The 23,035-nt window shown below is 32.8% G+C and overlaps 1 protein-coding gene across 1 annotated transcript in view; it reads right to left on the bottom strand.

Moving 5' to 3' along the window:
• Positions 1-23,035, bottom strand: part of PLCB1 (phospholipase C beta 1) — a 964,239-nt gene that overhangs the window by 688,112 nt on the left and 253,092 nt on the right. Inside the window, exon 3 of the mRNA XM_074209479.1 lies at positions 12,092-12,160. Coding sequence (XP_074065580.1) covers positions 12,092-12,160 — 69 coding nt within the window. The remainder of the gene's footprint in view (positions 1-12,091; positions 12,161-23,035) is intronic.

The raw sequence follows: 23,035 nt of genomic DNA on the forward strand, positions 1-23,035 counted from the left end.
GCAGCTAGGTGGCACAGAGGATAGAATACCAACCCAAATCAGAAATATCTGAGTTCAAATCCAGACTCAGACACTTAATAATTACCTTAACCTCAATGCCTTGCAAAAACAAACAAAAAAAATCCTGGAGGCATTTGACCATTTTGACTAGTTCCTGATGAGACATATTTCTGATTGATGTTCAGTCATTTTAGTCATTTATGACTCTTGGGTGACTTCATTTGGAATTTTCCTGGCAAAAACACTGGAGTGGTTTTCCATTTCCAATTCCAGTTCATGCTCCAAATGAGAAAACTAAGGCAAAGAGGGTTAAATGACTTGCTCAGCATTGTATACAACTAATAAGTGTCTGAAAGTCTGAAACCTAATTTGAACTCAGATCTGCTTGACTCCAGGCCCATTATATCTACTCTGTTGTTTATTTATTTTATTTTTATTTTACAATTCACAGAGGAACTTGGACAAGAGTCTCACATAAAAATAAATCAAGTAAGGGTTGACATCCATACCACTGGAAAGAGTCCCCAATTGATGAGATCATAGATCCACAAGGACTATGATTTATTTCTCTGCAAATGTAAGTATTATAATTTAACAATATATAACATTCAGGTCAATACATATTTATAAAGTACTTGGTCTATTAAAAGCAATATATTATGGTCTTGGGATACAAAATTGAAATAAAGCAAAGTCTCTGCTTTCAAAGAGTTAATACATTGTGGCAAGTACCCTGGAGAGAAGGACCCTCCATTCCCCTCCACACAAACTCTCTTCACTCCCCCCCCCCCAAAAAACCCCCAGCAGAAACAGGAGGAAGGTTCCAAGAAATGTGAAGAATAGGCATTGTTGAAAAGCTTCTTTGAAAGGTGGTGGATTCCTTCTCTTTGGATGTCTTCAGTGTGTTAAGTTGGAATATCTAATATCTAATAATAATAAAAGCCAATTTTTATAAACCTACTATGTAACAGACACTTTGCTAAACACTTTAAAATTATCTCATTTGATCCTTACAACAACACTGTAAGCAAGGTGCTGTTAGCCCAATTTTCTATAAAAATGAGGAAACGCAAATGGGTTAAATAATTTGTCTAGGTTCATACAGTTAGTGAGCTTCTCAGACTAGATGTGAACTCATGTTCTTTCCAGGCCCAGAACTCTGTCCACTGTGCCATCAGGCTGCTCTCAGTTCTGTTCACACATAACTTATTAGCTATGTGACTATGGGCAAGTCAATTTCTCTTGTATAGATAGATAGATAGATAAATAGACAGGCAGACAGACTGATAAATTCATAGGTAAATATGATGCAGGGAACCATGGGTATAGGGAGTGTTGAGATCAGTTGGAAACAAATTTTGTAGATCTTTTCCTTCTTCCTTTATCCCTCTGTTAAAATATCCCATCCTGACTTGTCTAGTTTAGGCCAGGGCCTGACGGCCTGACCTTCAATCTGATTGATATTGCCTCCTCTTTTGGTTGGGACAGCCAGGTAGCACAAGCACTGGAGACACACCTGAGACCATCCATACTGGAATCTGAGACCTTTGACCCTTCCCAAAAGGTCAAATTTCCAATGCAGGACTTGGGCCATTCCCAAGTCACTACCTCTTCCCAGGGATCCTAAGGAGGAATTTTAAGGAGATTTCTGGTGGGCTTGCTCTCTCACTTTCTTTTGTATTGTAACTTCTTTTAATAAATTTCTAGTATCTTTCTATACTTGCATTCCTGGGTAAGAGTGATTCTTCATAGGTGAATAATGGAACAATAGGCAACAGATAGATAGATTGATAGATGAATCAATAGATCAATAGAACAACAGATGGAAAGATAGATAAATGGTCCATATTTGGAAATCTATTCATTTGCATATAAATCTATTAGGGAGTAATCCCTTGTATAGTGGTAAGAATCATTTAGGGACATTTGCAATCAGATAAGGATAATTATTGCTTTCAAAACACTAAAAAAATGAAAAACTTCTCTAAGTCTGTCATTTTTATAAATACCTTCAGATGGATTCGTTTATTGTTCATGAAAAGGTAACTATATTTTTATAATGTAAAATAAATTTCTTATTGATTTATAATTATTTCATATGTCTTTATGAGAGTTTTCTTCTCTGCTTAAGAGTTGATCTATTCTATGCTGTGCACCAGTCTGTTTCAAACAAGGCAACACTTAAGCCTTAGTGACAGTTCTATGATGATTTTGCTCAGGAATTTTCCATTTTGTGCAGTCCTATAAGGATCTCAAGTAATAAAAAGAAGTTTGGGAGTAAGTGACAAGGTATAAAATTTTTAATTATTAATACTCACTTGTAAATCTAGGTATTCTTTGATTTGTGAGTTTTCTGTGATAATTCGACCTATTTCTATTGAAGATGTGTGGGTTTCAAATGAGGAGAAACATGAAGTAGGGAAAACAAAGAGGGTTTTGTAAGAGTAGAGATGAGAGATACAGAAGGATTAACCAGACACTTGAATAATGTTTACTGCTTAGTAATGAACACCAATCATTTTTGTATTTAATTTCTGATGCTTTTATTTATTTTTTTTAGGTTTTTGCAAGGCAATGGGGTTAAGTGGCTTACCCAAGGCCACACGGCGAGGTAATTATTAAGTGTCTGAGACTGGATTTGAACCCAGGTACTCCTGATTCCAGGGCCGGTGATTTATCTACTGTGCCAACTAGCTGCCCCCATTTCTGATTCTTTTATTACTTGTACTGCTCATTTGAAATAGTCAGAGATATATCAGAATTTCTAAATATAAACATCTCTTAAAAAGGAATTATCAATCAATAAACATTTATTAAGCATCAACATATGCCAAGAATTGTCCTAAGTATTAGAAATAAAAAAGTCAAAAGAGTTCATTTAGGAAGCTCAGCAGTAAAGCATGGTTTAATATAATCTAAAAGACATTATGTGCAACAGGAGTATCTGGAGGAGCTCACAGTATACTGAAAATTTTCCTTCCATGTGAAATCTGTGCTGGATAATATTTTGTTTTATATCTTCCATGGCACTAATAAATATCTTTGATATCTTCCCCTTATTATGTTTTGCTTTAGACTAATAATTACATTGTCATCAAACATTTTCACATCACAGCCTTCAAAAATATCTTACATTTTCTTATATGTCTGAGATACCTTGTTGCAGAAGACCCTATAAAAATGACCTTTTTTCGTTTTTCAGTTAAATTAAATGTTACTTTTTTGTAGTTAAAAATAATAAAGATTGGAACTTTTATTTTCTACAGCTTTGAATTAGTTTTACCACTGAAAAGATGTTGTCTACCATGAAATATCATTTGTGAAAACCTGCTAATTCTTCTCTCATATCTTCATTAAGGATGTCCTTGATATATAAGTAGATTATATTTATGAAGACTTCATAGTGGTCCATAAAAGATATAAGAAAAGCAGTGCTATAGGGCATTGAATACTAGTACAATGCCAATCCTCTTTTCTAGTGCTTTAAATAAGGTTAGAGATAGGAAAAAAAAGACCTGTGATTTCACTAGCACATGGTATTCTGGGGTAAGGAAATTTCTTGAACTCAGGTTTTCCTGATATTGAGGTGAGATCTCTATTTAATACATTTTACTTCCTCTTTTTATGTAAGTTCCTAATAAATAAATAAATAATAAAATGAAGTCTTTGGTATTTTTCCCTCTTTCAGATCTCCTAAGAACCAATGTTTCTACTCTCTACAAAATGTTGTCTCCAGCAAGGATTTTCTTTGTACCCACTTCATCTTTCTTTTCTTCTATAGCATTTCTATTTTCTAATGTAGCACAATGGATGCTGCTGTGTTAATTCACTGTAATTGATGAAAAAAAGGTGTAATGAGCCTTTATAGATAAAAATAATGCTAGTGTTTGCATATATCCCAAAGGCTTGAAATATATGTTTAGATATGTTATCTCATTTGATTTCCCCAACAACTCCATTAGGCAATTGCTCACATTTTAGGTATTTCCTATTTTACATATGATTTAGAAAAGTTAAATGACTTTCTCAGGGTCACACAGATAAAAATTCCCTGAGAAGAGATTTGATCTCAGGTTTTTCTGCCTCCAAATTCATCATTTTATATATTGTGCTATCCTTACAAATAATCTTTTAGTTATTTGACTTAACTGTCTTTGTCCCTTTGTCTTTTCTTTCTTTTTGTTTGATGAAAGAATATTGCTCATAATCTTCTACTGTCTTCCTCTGTAAGATTTTAAGCATTCAGATATTCCCCGAAACTTTTTTAGAAACTAGTAGGTTAATTTTTAAATAGTCACTTGACATTCTTTGCTGAAAAGTGACCTTATTGACAGGTGACTATTAAAATTAAAGTTATTCGGTGTTCCAAAAAAATCTATCCACGTGGGTAGGGAGGTAGGGGAAGGGCACAGAAGAAAATGTCACTCTTTTAAAATAAATGCTTTCCTAATACATTGCCAATTCTCCTCTATGATGTGAAGAACTTGGTACCAGACTTTACCACAAGATGGCGAAGAGTTGCATTCTGAAAATGTTTTCAGAATTCAAAATACAATTCTACTATTCATATGAAAGACTTGATTGTTATGGCATCACCTCTCTGATGTTAGGGTCTTCTTCAAAAAAAAGAAGGACAAACATAGTCATTTAAATAATTTCATTCAACTGCTTTAGGAAAGTAAATTCCAGAGCAAATTTGGAATTTTTTTAGTCTCTAGAGTTTTAAACAGCTTTGTGGTAGCATTTTCATTGTAGTAATGAAGTTAAATAAAAAGAGGAATGCTATTTTAAAACAACATTAATAAAAGCATGTAACAAAGAGCTGTTTCTCTTCCTGGTCTAGCAACAGCAAGGTAGAATACCTGTTTTGATTCATTTTACTAGGCTCATGGACTCTAAATCCTAATAGATAAAGAGAAACAATGTTAGGAATATCCTAATTAAAGATGAAGGATCCTGGCTATTAGGAAGTGATACTGGCAGAGAGTAGTGTGTCCACTAAAATGAAGACTCCACCTGGACAACATTAGAAACCACTTAGAGAATGTAATTGTCCTTAGTAGAATTCTTCACAATAGCTCAAGACTTTCAGTTACCTGATATAGCTATTAATCTGTTATTGTGGTAGATAACTGAAGTAGATATGCTCTCAGACCTTAGTCATTTTTCAAAAACAGTAAAGGAGGAGGGATGGGACTTGAATAATGATCATGTCATTTTGTTTATAATTAATACTGATTCACTTATAGTATTTATATGTTGCTATTTGTTTCTTTTTTGTTTTCTTTTGTTTATTAGTTTTTACAAGGCAATGGGGTTAAGCGACTTGCCCAGGGTCACACTAGGTAATTATTAAGTGTATGAGGTCAGATTTGAACTCAGGTACTCCTGATTCCAGGGCCGGTGCTCTATCCACTGCACCACCTAGCTGCCCCAGTATGTTGTTTTAAAGTTTGTAAAAGCCCTTTATATACCTTTTTTTAATTGAGCCTCACAACAACCAGGCAAGGCAGATACTTAGACTAGATACTTGAAGCTCTAAAAAGACATATAATCTTTAATATCTAGGTATAGTAGATGAATAACTTCAATGACATTTTATATATGGATACATATAAATGCAATATTTGTGATAAACTTAGAGAATTTAAATGTCAGTGTAGGAGAAATAAATACATCAATGGCTAGTATCTGTACCAGTTATAATAAAATTTTGCCGTTTTATAGAAAATACTAGGCATATACGTTATGTAAATGACTATTGGGAGCTTCTAGACCTTTAGAAAAGATATTATGATATGGCTACTATCCATTTTAGCATTTTTTATTTGTAGTTAGTGAATGGGAGAAGATAAATAGATCAAAGTTTTTAATAAAAACATTTGCCAAAGGAAGTATTTCTTACTCTCATCAGCATCCTAATATTATTGCTACCAAACCTCTGACTAGTTGCATAAAGGTTTTTGTTTCCAAGGAAACTACTGACATCAGTAGAATTTAATGAACATAAAAGGGAACTATGGCTTGCAATTTGCACCTGGAAAAAACATATAAATCTACCTTTGAGAGCACATGGAAGGAAAAATCCATAAATTTAGTAACTTCTTCATTTTTTGCTATAGTTGCCCTATTTAATTTATATTTAAATATTATCACATTTATGCACAAATTTCATTATACCTGATCTTGAATAATAAAGAAAATTTACATACAGACTCATAAATATAAAAAATCACTAAATTAAAAAAATTTAAATATTGTTTTAAAATAATTTTTCTTCTTCCTTCACCATTAAAAATCAACACAAAATTCATGGCTGAGGTTTCCACAAGATGGAAACATCATGTACGAAAGCATTTAGTATCCATATACCACATAGAATTTAACCTTCCCCTAAATATTAATATAGAATTATTGCTGAGAATTAACTTTATACTTATGAAGCAATTCGTCTTTTTCTTTTATGAAGAATTTCTCAAGTAAGCATATGAAATAATTTTACTTTGGATGAAAATAATTTTGTAGTAAAATCCAGAAAATTATTGGCTATATATAAAAACAGTAATTATATGGATTATTTTAAGGTATGTAATATAATTATCACTATTATTTGCATTCAAAATTCATTTAGGACTTTGGAGATAATATTGCCAATGCTAATATTTAATTTTGGCTAATATTTAAATATTTTTGAGCAATTTTGTGTACCTTCCAAATAATGATGGGTGAGGCTGGTCAAGAAAACACCTGTGTGACCTTGGACAAAATACTTAACTTTTCTTAACTTCAAGTCTCTCAGATATAAAATTGGGAAGTTAAACTACGTGGCCTCTGAAGTCCCTTATCAAACTAAGTCTACAATTTTATGATCTGGTTGGGCCCTTTCTTTTTAACTCATACAAGTTTAAGTTTGTTAATTGACTCTAGTTGATAGTATTGTTCAATCTCTTCTTCATTAAATGTTGCAGGCTCTAAATTTTGATTTATCTTAGCAAAATTTTAGTATGATGTCATTTAATTTTGCAATCTGGAATCAATACTGAAATATATAATAGAAACCAGAGATTTTTCATTGCCTCAACTGTTCAATGTAGGAAAATTATTTCTTTCAGTCTTAGCTGAATCCAAGCTACTCTAACAAAGTAGAGTTGTGGAACTTTGTGTAATTATTTCAATGCCAAGGTCATATTTTCTCAGCAATGAATAAGGATGCTAGATTAGATGGTGTCTCAGATTTCTTTCAATTGTAACAGTTTGATTCTTTGAATCCTATAAAAATTCATAATGCAGCAGCATGAGCATGTATTTTTAGTTCCTTTTTTCTGCTTCTAACAACTCTGTTACTCTTGTCGAGCTCAGTTTTCTAATCCATAAAACAAGGGCATTTGATTATATATATAAGGGTTTCTTAATGTAGGGTCCAGGTATCCCACAAGAGGTCCATGAATAGATTTTATGGGGTCCATGAACCTGAACCAGAAAAACATTATTTTTATTTCAATATAATTGCTCTTTTGTAACCCTATGTTTTGTTTTTATTTTATGAATTTAAAAGTATTATACTAATAAGGGATAATTAGGTTTCATCAGAATGACAAAAGATTAAAGATATGAAAATAGGTCAAGAATTCCTGGACTAGGGGCAGCTAGGTGACACAGTGGATAGAGCACTGGCCTTGGAATCAGGAGTACCTGAGTTCAAATCTGGCCTCAGACACTTAATAATTACCTAGCTGTACTTAACCCCATTTGCCTTGTAAAACCTAAAAAAATAATAAGAATTCCTGGACTATTTTGATCTTTGTGTTCCCTTTGAAGGGGATGGAGAAGGTAGAAAATCTATCCACAACATGTCCAACAAGTGATGGGCCACATTGTATTGATGATTCTCAGTCAGAAGAAATCACTATTTTTCTGGGTCAACTGGTTTCCATTTTTGATAGTTCTGTCAGAAAATAGTCTTTATATGATGCTAAAATTTGCCTCTTAATAAAATCCATTCATTTCTCCCCATTTTTACCCTCTGGGGCTTTCAGAATGAATGAATCTCCTCTTTCATTCAACAGCCTTTAAATATTTTGAAGATGGTGAACATGTTTTCCCTCATCTTAAGTCTAAACACCCCAAATTTCCATATAGAATTATCCCAATGCATTTCATGACTCTTAGTACTCTGCAGATAATCAATGCCATTTCTTAAACATGGTTTCTGGAAATGATCAAAATATTCCATAGTATGTTCATAAGTGCAACAGGATTCTCACATCTTCATTATTTTAATCTCTATGAATACAACTTTGATTGTATTACACTAGGTTATTTGATTGCCATTGTTAGTTCATACTGAGACTGAAGTTCATTAAAACCCTCAAATCCAAAGCTTCACAATAGTGTTGTCTAACCGTGCCTCTCTTTGCAATGATTGCATTGCTTTTTGAATATTTGGCATTTGTAACTCTTATTTTACTCAATCCATTGTTCTAACACATCGAGATCTTTTGCATCCTGATTGGCAAGTAATTTTACTCCCAGTTTTGTGTCATTTATAAATTTGATAAGAATTCTATCTATACTTTTATTGATCAATAAAATATTTATTGTTTGCTGTATGGTAGACACTATGCTAAATGATACTGAAACAAATCACTACTAATAAAATCTGTCCCTGTCCTGAAATAAATCACCATATAACTGAGAATTCACATGCAAATAACTAGGCATATATCTGATAATATACAATAAATGGAATGTAACTGCAGAGGCGATGTTACTAGTATGTCTATGGGAACTGGAGACTGGAAAAGGGCTCTAGCAGATGATGGAAAGGAAGCTAAGAGACTGACATAAGAATTAAGAACATTACAAGTATGTAGACAATCAATAAAAAGGCATGGATTTGAGGTCTGGGCTGTTGTATGTCAATGACATAAGAAGAAACAAGAAGATTGAAAAGATGGGGAGGGCCAAGGCTGTGGAGAACTTTAAGAATTAAATGAAATTTTTTCAATTGATTCTGAATATAATAGTCACTGCAACTAACTGAGTGGGCATAAAGTATTGGTTATGTCAGGATCAGACCTGAATTAAACAAACTAATAAAAAAAACAATTTTGACAGACTAGGGAATGGATTGGAGGAGAGAAAGACTTGAGTCAGGGAGAACAAACAAAAGGCTATGTACATAGCCCAGGCAAGAGATCTGAAATTATTTTCAACATGAGATAACCCTACTTAAAGACACTATACAGTGTTGGAGCCTACCAGATCATCCACTATAATTTTATCTTTTTGCCTTTTCTTATATGTTCCTTCTACTTTATCATGGATCATCAACCTCTTACTCTAGACTTTCTTCTATAATGTATTGTAATGGCACAAGTGTTCCCTCCATTCCAAATCCTAAGACTCCATTCATGCAATACCTTTTTCAGCATGAGTGTTCAGAATGAGGACTCATTAAAAAAAACTATGTTAAATATTAAAGACAATTGTACATGTACAGCTTTTACCAGACTGTTCACTGCTAAGATAAGAGGAGGAAGGGAAAGTGGTAGAAAAAATATATAACTTATAAATATACAAGTGGATGATTGTTGAAAAATTTTCATAGCATGTAATTGGAAAAATAAAATAAAATAAAAATCTCTTTAGTGATTGGAACTTGCCAAGTCTTTTTAAACTTCAGAAACATTATATTTTACACTAGCAAGTCAAGATCTGATAACATTTTATCTCAACACAAGTGAGAAAGATCAGATTTAAACAAATAGATTTTGGAATTGAAATAAAAGGATAATTCATCAGTATTGTGGCTTGGACTTGTAGGAGTTTAAAATTTATAATGAATGACAACCATGGATAATTACATTTGTTTGTTTTTAAAAGTTCTATTTAGAAGATGAAAAGATTTTTTTCCTTCACTTTCAAAATCTATTTGTATTAAATCATATCTTAATGAATGGCATGAGAATAAAAATCAAACCAAATTGGAAAAAAAAACCAACATAAAAAGTGATACTTTTGTGGTCAAATGTTGACAGATATACTTACAGAATGTCCTGTGTCATTTAATTATAAATTTTTAGCTCCAAGATATCTAGGTATGTAAGTTTTATAATGTTTAAAAAGATTTGGAAAGTTCAAACATAAGTTTTTATTAAAGACTTCTAATGGACTACCATTAAAAAGAAAAAAAAAACAATTTGATAGTTAAGTAACAGTAACTTGTTTATTTAAAATGCCAGCAGAAGATAATTTTTTAATTTATATCAATTTATTTATATTTATTAATTAATATAATCAATATAATTTTCCCCATTAGGGACAATGTTAGCTAGTTTCAATGTTTATACTAGTAAAACAGAAAGAGTTTGGCTAGTTGGGTATCAAAAGAAGTCCCAGGAAAATGCTCTAAGGTACAAATAAATTTATTAGCAAAATGCATTCAATATTCTTGTGTAATTTATCAAGAATAATTCATAATTAATAAAACATTTAATGGGTAATCATGATGGCTAACATAATAACATTATTATAATTAAATAGTAAATGCAAATGGAAAGGATTCTACAATGGGCAATACCATAAAGGTTTGATTGATTCCTGTTGTTTCTCAGTCCACGGGCATATCTGAGTTGTTCTGGGAGTATAGGAAAGCTAATCTTAACTACGCCTTTATCTTACATTAATAATAGGTCACTAAATATGAATAATACACTATTATATCTTATGTCTATAAACAATAAAAATCAATAAAATGACAAACTGACCACAATTCAGTTTGAACTATTCTGTTCAGAGGAAAGAAAATATTTCTTTAAGCAAAATGTCCATTTTAAAATTTAATGATAATTATGTAAAATAAAAATTTAATAATTTTGGATCGTTGCTAAAGTGTTCATTCTGAAAATTATTATCTGGAATAAAATGGGCATCATAATTACTAAAGGTTTATTTCTGATAATTTGAATAATTTTCTCATGGCATGTTTGTAATATCTTCTAGGGGCAAAGAGAGTAGTTGAGTATTTCATTTATGTAGAAGTTGGCTACCTTTCTTATGATTTCTCTAAAAGAACTATCTTCCCCACATTTTTTTGCTATACATATTCACACAGCAATAAAGTAGTTTTTTTCTGTCAAGTAAATATTTATGACCTCAAAAAAGAGATGAAAGGTAGATAAGTTACTGAATGAAAACATGTAAATAATAGTAAGAATAAATGGAATGTGATGCCTTTTGTCAATTATTATCAAGATAAAATGTATCTGATAAGTAATGACTTCAGAAATAGTATTTGATCTGAAAATTCTTCAAGGTAGACAGCATACATGAGTTTTATTTTCATGTCTTCCATTGTTTAGCATATTATTGAATTATCAATAAAATATTTTAAAGAGTTTTTGTACTTTAAAAAAAGGAATATATTGAATCTGTCTTTTATCTTTAGTGTGAGAATTCTAAAATGGAAACAACCAGAATTCAATCAAATGAATACAAAATAGGAATAGTATTTTAATATAAAATAAGCAAAATTATTTTTTTTAATTTGAAGCTAACCTCTTATCTCTTGTTTCTGCCTCCATTTGTAGAAATAGTTTTACAAGGTGTTTGAGATACTGTATTTTTTTCATCATGTCTGAAGTTTATTTCACTCAACATGCCTCAGGCACAGAAAAGCATCACAAGGGAAAGACCAAATGATCTCATTACTAAGTTAATCACTGAGAAATATCAGATGTTTTGAATTTTTAAGTTTAACCTATTTTAAAACACTTTTTAAAAAGGAATTTTACTGGTATAGGGAACCCCTTCATGTGGACATTCCCTCTATCAATGTAGATAAGAACTTGCTCTGAAACTTATAGAATTTCTTAAAACAAAGAGAGGCTAAGTGACTTACACATTGTACCACAGTCAGTATGTGTCAAAGGTGGGACATGAACCAAGTTATATTAGATATGAGACTGCATATCATACTGCCTCTTATAAGTGAAGGGGGGGAAAGTTCTAATTGTAGCAATAATTTTACACCATAGCTTAGCTAAATAATTGATGCAGTATCTGGGAAATCACAAAAACCACTTCCTACCTTTGGGGCTCTGGCATGCTTCCCCCATCTGGCATCCTTGACAAGGCTGAGATCTAAGAGCTCAGTCTCCTGAAAAACAAAAGAGCAATTTGTAAGCAACCACAGAGGGGAAAAAAAACCTGCTTTAACACCTTTTAAAAATAGTGTCTTGATCAACTGTATGTAGATGGTTCTGTTTTCTGAGTCTTTTTTTCCTTTTTTTGTCTCTTATTTTTTACATAAGACTGCAATGCAAACAAAAATGAAAAGTTTTGAATTGTTTGACTGTTTTGTTGTCTAAATCAACTGTTTTTTCAATATAAAGTCCTCTGTTTTTATCCCATATACATGATCCATCAATTACCACCTTATTTCCAAAATCCAGGGATCATTTCTACACCATTCTCCTTAACCCTCTGCAAAGATTTAAGCTTTTAAGTAGAGAGTTGATCCCTTTAGCTATTCTTTTCTTCCTGGGTTCTCCATATTTTGCCCTTAGTCTTCTCTCTCTCTCTCTCTCTCTCTCTCTCTCTCTCACTCTCTCTTTCTCTCTCTCTCTCTCTCTACCCCCCCTTTCCCTCTCTCTGTCTCTCTGTCTCTCTCCCTCTCCCTCTGTCTCTGTCTCTATCTTTACTATACATACGTATATATACATACATACTCATCTATATGTATGTACACACACACACACATATATATACATATATATATATATATATATATATATTCTCTTTCTCAACTAACCATACTGATATCCTCAACTATTACCTGAGTGCAGATGATTGCCAAATCTCTAAATAATACTTCTCTGTGAACACATACTATCAATCTCCCTGTCACAGAATATAACCTCCTCAATGGAAAGGACTATTTCATTTTTAACCTATCATCAAGTGTTTGGGACAATGTCCAAAATATGGAAGATCAATCACCTGATTAATTGATAATACCAGTTAGAATATATTAAGCTAAGCACTCTAAAATTTACAAAGCACTTTATAAATATTAGCTCATGTTATCCTCACAACAATTGTAGAATGTATGTGCAATTACTATGCCCATTTTAGAGATAAGTAAACTTAGGTAGACCAAATTAACTAATTTGTTCATAGTAACAGTCAGTATGTTACTTTATGCACTGTGTTACCTCATTGTATCTAGTATTTACTTGGATTGGACAACTTGTATCTCAAACTCAACATTATCAGAACTTATCTTATCCAAACTTGCCAAAATCGAATTGATACTCCCTTTACAATATCCATCCTCTGCAATTCTTCTGTCATCATTGGCAGATACTTAGTTTCCTTATTTCTATTCCCTTCCTCCTCTGAATTATCTCATAATATCACTGCCACATTAATCTTCCTATTGTGAAAATGTGGATATGGCACTCCCCTCCTTAAAACTCTCTAAAGGCTCCCTATTGTTGATCCACACTTATTAAGGGTCTACTATGTGCTAAGTTTTGGGGGACACGAAAGTCAAAAGACATTTCCAGCCTCTGAAGAGCTCTCTTGAGGGACACACTATACAAGCAAACAAGTATGAATATGGCAACTGGGTAGTGTAGTGTATAGTCCACCAGACTTGAAATAAGGAAAACTCATTCTCTTGAATTCAAATTTAACCTCAGAGACTTACTAGCTATGTGACCCTTGGTAAGTCATTTAACCCTGCTTGCTTCAGTTCCTATTCTGTAAAATAAACCAGAGAAGGAAATGGCAAACTACTCCAATATCTTTACCACGAATCACACGTAACTAAAATGACTCAATAACAAAATAAACAAACTCTTCAAAATAAATAGGAAATGATTAATAGGGGTCAGGCACTCTGAATTAAGAAGGATTGAGAAAATCTTTTCTAGAAGATAGGATTTTAATTGGTTCTTAAAGGAATCCACTGAAGCCAAAAGACAGATATGAAGAGGAAGAGCATTCTGAGCATAGGAAACAGTCAGAGAAAATGGAATTCAAACTGCTTCTTAGCTCTAGAATTAAAGATTAATCACAATTTTACACCATTAAACTTGTCATCTACCTTTTCTCTATATGCATATGTTCTAGTCAACTTTTACTATGTTACTATCCACCTTACATATTACAGTCCTCTTGGACTAAAAGCCTTTGCCTCCTCTCCCTATTGAAATCCCATATAAACTTTAACTTACTACTTAAATTTCATCTTCCCAAATAAAGTCCTCCAGAATCTGTACAGCTAGTGAGGATATTTTCCTTCTTATATCTTATAATTAACAATCATGCAAAAAGCAGGAATGTTTTAAATATCACACAATATGGAGAAAATCCTATGTTGCTGACTCGTGATATAGAAAGAGCTTTACAAACTATAAAACATCACCCAGAGGTTAGCCTTATACTTATTGGTAATAAGCATATTCCAAAAATATCACATTCACTTGAAATGTAAATATTTTACCACTTATATGTTTATATTTTTTAAAAGTTTTTAACAATTCTAACAATAAAAATCACACTGATTTAAAATACAAAGTCTGGAAACTATTTGTTCTTGCAGACTCATTTGTTTCATTTGGGGTTTTCTTAACAAAGATACAAGACTGCTTTGCAATTTCCTTCTCCAGCTCATTTTACAGATGAGACAACTCAATAATCAGGATTGTGACTTGCCTAGGGACCCAAAGCTTGTATCTGGGGCCAGATTTGGACTGATTCCAGGCCTAGTATTCTATACTCTAAATCACCTGTCTTCTTGCAGACTAGAATAATCTACTTGCATTTTTTTTGCAAGGCAATGAGGTTAAGTAGCTTGCCCAAAGCCACACAGCTAGGAAATTATTAAGTGTAAGAGGCTGGATTTGAACTCAGGTGTTCCTGACTCTAGGGCAGGTGCTCTATCCACTGCACCACCTAGCTTCCCCTACTTATATTTTCAAAATGATTTGACAGTGACACTCCCTGAAGTTTCTAGGATAGAAAGAGGGAAAAAAAAACAACAACAAAATGGAAGCAGTCCCTACTCTTAAAGGACTTACGTTTTGTCTATATTCACTTCTCTTATTTACTTATTTATCTTATTACTATTTTGCATGGAGAAGAGTTGTAATAAAAAGTTTTGGAACTCAAAAATATAGAAAAAGAACTAGACACTAAAAAAAAAGTACTCACCTATTTCCAATTCTATCTATGGGAAATGGGTCCCTGACTGTTAAAAATGTATTTGAATTTATAATATTGACACAAAACTTTAGGATTACCCAATGCCCCCTTTTTATGTCTTTACTTATTAAACAACATTCTGGTATTACTATGAATTGCCAAGAAGAATTTCCTCCCCTAATGAGAATGCTACTAAACCAACAGTAGTATTCTCATTTATGTGATACTTCTACTTCTCAGTATCAATAAATATATCAGCATTCAGCCTTATTAATCTAGTAGAGCTTGGTTAAATGAATCAAGACCTCATTGCTTTTTCCTACTTTGTGATCTATAAACAAGAGATCCTGAATAGGCAGGGCTCAGGATATGCCCTGGATTAGGGTGAATCTGCCAAGGCAGATTTTGCCTGAAAGCACTGATATCTTTAAACTGTCTCCCAAGTACAAAAAAGACAATATAAAGATATGGCAAATTTTACAGAGAATGATTATTTAAATGAGGGTTATAATACCTGCCAATTAGGAGCTAAATTTTTATAGTGACTATTAAAGAAAATACATATGGGCTGAACAAGTACTGCAGATCAAATGTTTTCTATCTCACTTCCTTTTTTACAGACACAAAGGATTCATGGTGCTGCAGAGCACTAGAACTTGGGGAATTATTTATGTAAATATTTTATTGGAAATAATCATAAGGAAGACACTAAAAACCCACTGTAGGGCATTATGGGACAACACTCATAAAGAAGGCATTATGGCATAGGAAAAATCTAGGCCAAGAAGCTATTTTCACATTCTGTGTGTAAGGGATGAAAATATTCTCTCCAAAATGAATTTATATACAACAACTCTTCCCATATGACTACATGTAGTGGAAAATTGGGCATAATGTTCCAGGCAATAAAGCCATTATTGTGCCTCCATAAGACATTCTGTATTTTATTTTGTTTTTATCATTCAAGCAATGTCTTTGTATTATGACTTTTAAAATGATGTAAAGAGTAACTTTTTTAACCTTAACCAGTTTATCTCTTTTGTTAAAGAAACACTTATTTACCATTTTGAATGACTCTATTTCTGTCATTTGACCAGTGATGGAGTGAATTAGATCAGGATTGGTAAAATATACAGGATGCTTTAATCCTCCAATGTTTTCAGTTTTAATAGTTTAAGAAAACTGCATTAAGATTTTTTTGGGACACTGTTGATGTGCCTGAAGATTTGAATATTTAGACTTTGAACTCCAAGTCTGTGACATGATTTTTGATGTGTAAGTAAGTAATATCCTAATGAACTTTACTTTCTTGATATGTAAAATGAGAAGGTTGGATAAAGAATTTATTCTGCCCTTCTGTTATTGCAGACAGGTGAAAATATCAAGATGCTTTAGAAGATAGGACAGTGATCTTGCAAATTTCTGGCAAAATTCTGGAATCTATTTCACAGTTATGGTTATTAAAACACAGAAAAAAATCAATGATCTCTAAGGGCCAGCATGGTTTCACCACCCTACTGACCAATATTTCCCCTTAGACCATGATGGATCCAACCCTAGACCTTGAAGCCCATAGCCTTTGGAATAGCAAATGCCATCCCAGTGCCCAGAGGCATCCTCTGGGGGAGGAACCCTGGGAAGCAATTAATTAATGGAGACCCAGAAAAGAACATCATTATCACTGAGTCCTTTGCATCATCAAATGGTTCAATATCAGAAACGTATCATCATGTTAGTGGAAATGACCTTAAAAGTAAAAGTTTCCTAGTATAGCTTGAGGATCATGGAATCTTTCCATATGCTTTTTTTAAACCTTCCATATATGTTATCTCTATCATTAGAATGAACATCTTAAAAGCTAGAATTATCTTACTTTTCTATTTATATCACCAGGACTTGGCACCATGTTTTGCATATGGTAAGCACTTAATAAATACTTCATTTAATAGTGGCAGATCCACAATAATTCAGACTAAGCAAAGGAAGGAATAAAATATTATCACTTTTTTCTATATATACAGTAACCTCTTCCCACACCTGTCAGAAAAAATAGAGAAATAAGTATATTTTACCATGAGTTTCTTTTTATTCTTAATGAGTCTGATATTGAGAAAGAGACTAATTTAGGATTTAAACTATATAGATAAACACATGTATATACATATACATATATGTGTGTATATATTTCTTAAGAAATTCAAAAACTTACAAGAAGCCTAAATATTCACCTATACATACTATTCAGCAAAAATTTTTTAATTTGTCAGCTACAAACATATTTCGGGATAAATGAAATCAAGTTTAAGCTTGGGAAAGAACAATTAGAAATTCTAGCCCTTTTTTGAATACAGATCCCCATACATTGCTACTGAATTCTATTACTCCCATTATATAATACTGTATTTTAAGTTCACAAATGCATAACACAATTATAAATATTTATCAAAAACTATATTTATTTGCATATATTTCTGTTATCATAGATGGCATATTTATTATTTTTTCAGTTTTCCTCTAAGACGTCTAAATTTTAAATATAATCCACTGATTGTAAAACTCCTCCAAGTCTCTTTACATCAAAATAATTCTTCTGCAAATGTCTTTAATACCAAACCTTTAGGTGGGAATGAATGAAATAGAATGTATTTCATTTCTTTCTTGGAAATTTTTAATCTTATTTTGTTTCTTTGAAATAGGTGAAAACTACTTCAAAATACCCTCCAACTGATATTTCTGCACATTCTCCTTGCAATATTTTTTTTCCTCAGATTCTCCCTTTCTATTACTTTGCAACTCTGTCCCTGTATTCAGCATCACTAAAGAAGGGGAAAGATGGATTTTAGATAATCCCATGGAATGGAAAGGCCAAGAAAATGGGAAGAAATCTAGTTCAAGTAAATGATCTTCTCCATGGCTCAGTTTTTACATCTACAGATTTGGATTTTCTTTTGTTTCCTAGAATAATAGAATGTGAGAGGTGGATGAGATCTCATAGACCTTCTCCAATACAAAAATTTCCTGTACAAAAAGGAAAAGAAAACAAAACAAAGAAACAAAAGGTATTCAACTATAAGTTAGTCAATAAGAACAAAACTATATGCTTAGAAGCTGTAGGAATTTGGAGATATCAGATTAAACACTTTTCTTTCAGTTTTCAATTCTATCAATTCATCAAATCAATCAATAAATAAACATTTGCTAAGCAGCTATTTCTTGCTATCCACTATGGGAAGTGTCAGGATTCAAAAGGAAGAAAAATCCCTGTCCTCAAGGGGTTTGCAATCTGGGAGATAACGTCTAAACAAAACACACACACACACACACACACACACACACACACACACACACACAAAGCCAGCTATCTACAAGATAAATAGAAAATAATTAGCAGAGAGAAGACACTAGAATTCAGGAAGTCTGAATTGCCTTCTCTTCAATCCCTTTTCCTTTTTTATAACATTGTTTTTTCTTACCAAACCTCAGCCTTGGATCATTTCCACCAGCTTCTGCCTTTCCTCCTATACATGTGCTTGCTGAATGAGGGTGAAGAAAATCATACAACTATCCTGATGGGTCTACTACAAATTTATGTTATAAAGACTCAATTAACCCTCACTGCTGCAAGACAATTATTATATACCTCCACAATTAATTCACAGTCATATTCACCACTCACTTTTCCAAAACTTTCAACCCTCTTCAAATCTTTTCCCCCAAAGTTCTTGGATGAAATCTTTGCTTCATATTTGATTGAAAAAAAAAATGAAATCACTTGATGAGACCTCTTTCTTCTCCTTTTCTCCTCATCTTTTATCACTCAGACAAAAGTCCCTACTATCTCCTCCTTCACCCATCTCACATAAGGTGGTGTTTCTCCTTGCCATGTACACATGATTCTATTCCATCTTTTTTCCTTCAACATGCTACTCTATCAACCTCAACCTCGAATCTTCAGTCTTTCTCTTTTGATTGGCTGCTTTCCTATTCTAAAAACTTGCTCAGGGATGCTAATAGCAGGAGAGGAAGAAAGACAAGGAATTAGAATTTGAGTGGGACAGAATTTTGAACCTGGAATGTCTAGGAGTGGTTGAGTGTGCTTTTCTGATCAGGGAAGGTTTAGGGGGAAAGTAAGGTCAAAAAATATTAAGTCAATAGCAAGGTAATCTGAACCTTCTCCAAGAGGAGAAAGTAATGAACTTAGGGAAATGAAAGTAAATCAGCAAAGGCTAAGATCTAAATTTGACTGGGACACATACACACAAACATGCACACATACACATACATGTGTAGACAAGCACAAGTTTACACCAGAGAGACCAAGATAATGTTATAAGATCCAGGATCCTTTATATATGGCACTCAACCTATATTGTTCTACAAATCATTGATAAATGAAAATATCATTTAGGGTATATTGCTAAAAGATTGCATCAACAAAGCAAAAGGTTTTCATATGTACATTGTAAGAATGCCTCACTTTTCTGTTTTCAAGAGAAAGCAAAAGTAGATACATTTTTAAATCCATTGCAACAATTTAAATTTTTTTAAATCCATTGCAACCTAATTTAGCTGAAAACTTTTAAAAGAAATGAAAATCTCTAAATTTGGCTTTGATACATATAGACACAAACATGCACACATGCATACACACATACACATACAGGCATATACATGCACAAATTTACTCCAGACAGATCAAGATAATCGAAAAACCTAAATGATTTTCAGTTAAACTTGGTTATTTATTAGGCAACCAGTTTTGTATTTCAAGATCATTTTCAACATTTGGCACACTATCAAGCATCTGTCATATTCCTATGGGTTCTTAACACTAAGGAAGCCTAAAGCACAAAAATTAGAAAGGTAGAGCTGATTGTCACGTTGTTCTCTATTCCTGCCATGTAGATAGTCTAAACATAGATTTCCATTATAGGCTGACTTGATTAGCTTGAATAGTCATAAATCCCTTTGCAAATAGTCTCATAAATGCTAAAAAATCATCATTCCAGATATTTTGATTGAACAGTAGATTAGCTCTCCAAATGCCAACTCATAGAGAAATTTAGAAATCATATAGATGAATCAAGCAAATAAACTTTTTTTTCCATCTGAAAAATGCAGATAATTGATTTTACACCTAAATCACGTGGGATGTCAAGCAACTCTATACTTTTGTACATCTTGAAAAAATTTTTTCTAGCATCCACCAGCCTAGTTCATAAATGTGTAAATATGCTTGTATTATGTGTGTCTATTATGTGACTCTGTGTCATAAATTCTCTGTTATCAAAATTCTCCTTTTCCACCCTTTTAGAATACCTTGCTTCAAGCCTTGGCTCTGAAATATAATAGTTTTGTGATACTATGTTACACTATGCTCTAGACAATTCAAAACTCTCAATTTTTGATATTTTCTTATTATTGCTTACTCATTTTTCAACTGTGTAAATTCTTCATGACATCATGTGGGGTTTTCTTGGCAAAGATACTTGATGGGTGTACCATTTCCTTATAGAATTCATTCTATAGATAAGGAAATTGAGACAAAGGAGGTTAAATGTGTTGTTTAGGACCACTATGGCCAGATCTAAGGCCAGATTTAAATTAAGGGAGATGAATCTTCCTGACTCTAGGTCTGGCACCCTGTACACTATGGTGCCACTTCACATTGCTCACCTATATTGATAAAGGGAGTTTCTTCTTCTAAGAGTCCCCTATAACAGTGAAATCACAATTCTAATCCTAAGTTTACAGTTAAATAAAATACATTTCAGAATAAAGCACTCAAGGCCAACAAATTTTCTTTTTGCAATTTTTGTTCTTTAAAATATTTCTTACTGATACATTTTTGAAGCAATCATTATAGGGAAGACGTCCCGGAGGAAGGTCCTTCCATTCCATGTTGGAACCTTTCATATAACACAGAAAATGCATGAAGCAAAAACACCAGATAAAAGTGACTGTATATGACAATGCACATAAAATAACTCTCAGTCTAGAGTGAGTTCCCTGATCCTCTGCTATGGTCTATTTTGCTGTTGTTTAGGGTCATCACTTTCTTTTTTACTGAACTTTCCATTTATATTCTTGAAGTGATTGTGTGGTCTATTCATTTGACTTGTATTTTACTCCACTTCACTATGTGGAGGAGATATGGCAGATAATTTAGATCTAGAAGGAAGAATGAATTCTGTGGCAGGGAGAGGAGAGGGCAGGAGAGGGAGTTCAGGAATGAAGAAGTTACAGGAAGTTAAAAAAAACCAGTCTGTTATAGTGAAAAGATCACTAGTTTTGAAGTTAAAGTAACTTGATTCAAATGCTGCTCTGCTATTTATTATCCAGGCAAACCAGTTAAGTTATTTCATGTCTTTTGGCATCTATTTTCTATTCTGTTCAACAAGTGGGTTGGACTAGATAATTTCTCCAGGCCATTACAGCTCTATAAATGATTCGGTGATCCTATTGGAGAGCTCTCTTTAGAACTTTTCCCATATCTGCTTGACTTTGTGCTCTAGATCTTTAGAAAACAGCAGGCAAATATTATTCTTAGGACTCTAGAGCAAATAGAAGTACATAGGATTTCTACTTGTGTGAATCCCATGGGTTATCACCCAGTAATCACAACTGGCTATTACAAAATTTTATTACTTATTAGATATGGCAAAGACTGTTATTACAAACTGTTAATATTTTTTGAAATCCCCCTACATATTAGGAGTATGCTTTCTTCATGCAAAATCCTTACATGTAGTTCTTTTTATCTCCAAAGAGAATATCTAGCATCTCTCCAACAGGAGAGGTCACATTCCCTGAATTGGCTTCCTGGTTATCTTTCTAAATCTATGTTCATATTTGTCCTTGGTGGGTCTCTTATGTCAATTTGATGATAATCTTTGTTTCTTCTCTTCTCCTGATCCAGTTCTTCTTATAAAATGGACAATAGAAAAAAGGAAGTTAGAGCAAGAATCTCTTCTTTTCAAGAATTTTCCTTCTCAGGGAATTTACATTCATTTTCAAATTGGAATGCTGAGTTTCCAATCTTAGATTTTTCCATCACTAGATTTAACCTCTTTAGATTGTGAGTCCCTTAAAGATAAGGTCAGCATTTGCCTTTCTTTAAAGTATGTTTACAGTAAATGCTTAACATATAACAGGAAATTATAAATGTTTGGTGACTTTTTTACATGATTTTGTAATGGATAATTATAGCTAATCATATTTTTTTCCTCTTTGAACCAAAGAGATTTGGTTCACAGGATATGAAAAATGATTTATATATTATGCCTACATTAAGTCTGATTATACAACTCATTTGAAGGCCTTACAGGGAGAAAGAAAGCCGTGATAAAGTAGTGTCATGAAAATATAGGGATATGGATAAGGGGTGGTTGGCAATCAATAACAAATGTGGTCAACTTGGAGAAAGGAGTCTGCCAGAGCAATAGCCAGAAGAAATAGAGGTATTGGCACTGGCAAAGAAAAGAATAGTCTTACTTTCTTAAACTAGAACAAAGGATTGTAAAGAGAATAATAAAAAGATTGGTATTAGGGGCAGCTAGATGGCACAGTGGATAGAGCACTAGCCCTGGAGTCAGGGGGACCTGAGTTCAAATTCGACCTCAATAATTTAACTTACTAATTACCTAGTGGTGTGATCTTTGGCAAATTACTTAACCCCATTGTATAGTAAAACCTAAAAAAATGGTATTCAATAAAGATATGGAAAAATATAAATTGGGAGTGGATCTAGTCATTGAAATTGCATGACTTCAGAGTATAGCAATATTATATGCAGAGGAGAATGTGATGATGATATTAATAC

Source organism: Macrotis lagotis, chromosome 1, assembly GCF_037893015.1.
Source record: "Macrotis lagotis isolate mMagLag1 chromosome 1, bilby.v1.9.chrom.fasta, whole genome shotgun sequence".
NCBI classification, from domain to species: domain Eukaryota; kingdom Metazoa; phylum Chordata; class Mammalia; order Peramelemorphia; family Peramelidae; genus Macrotis; species Macrotis lagotis.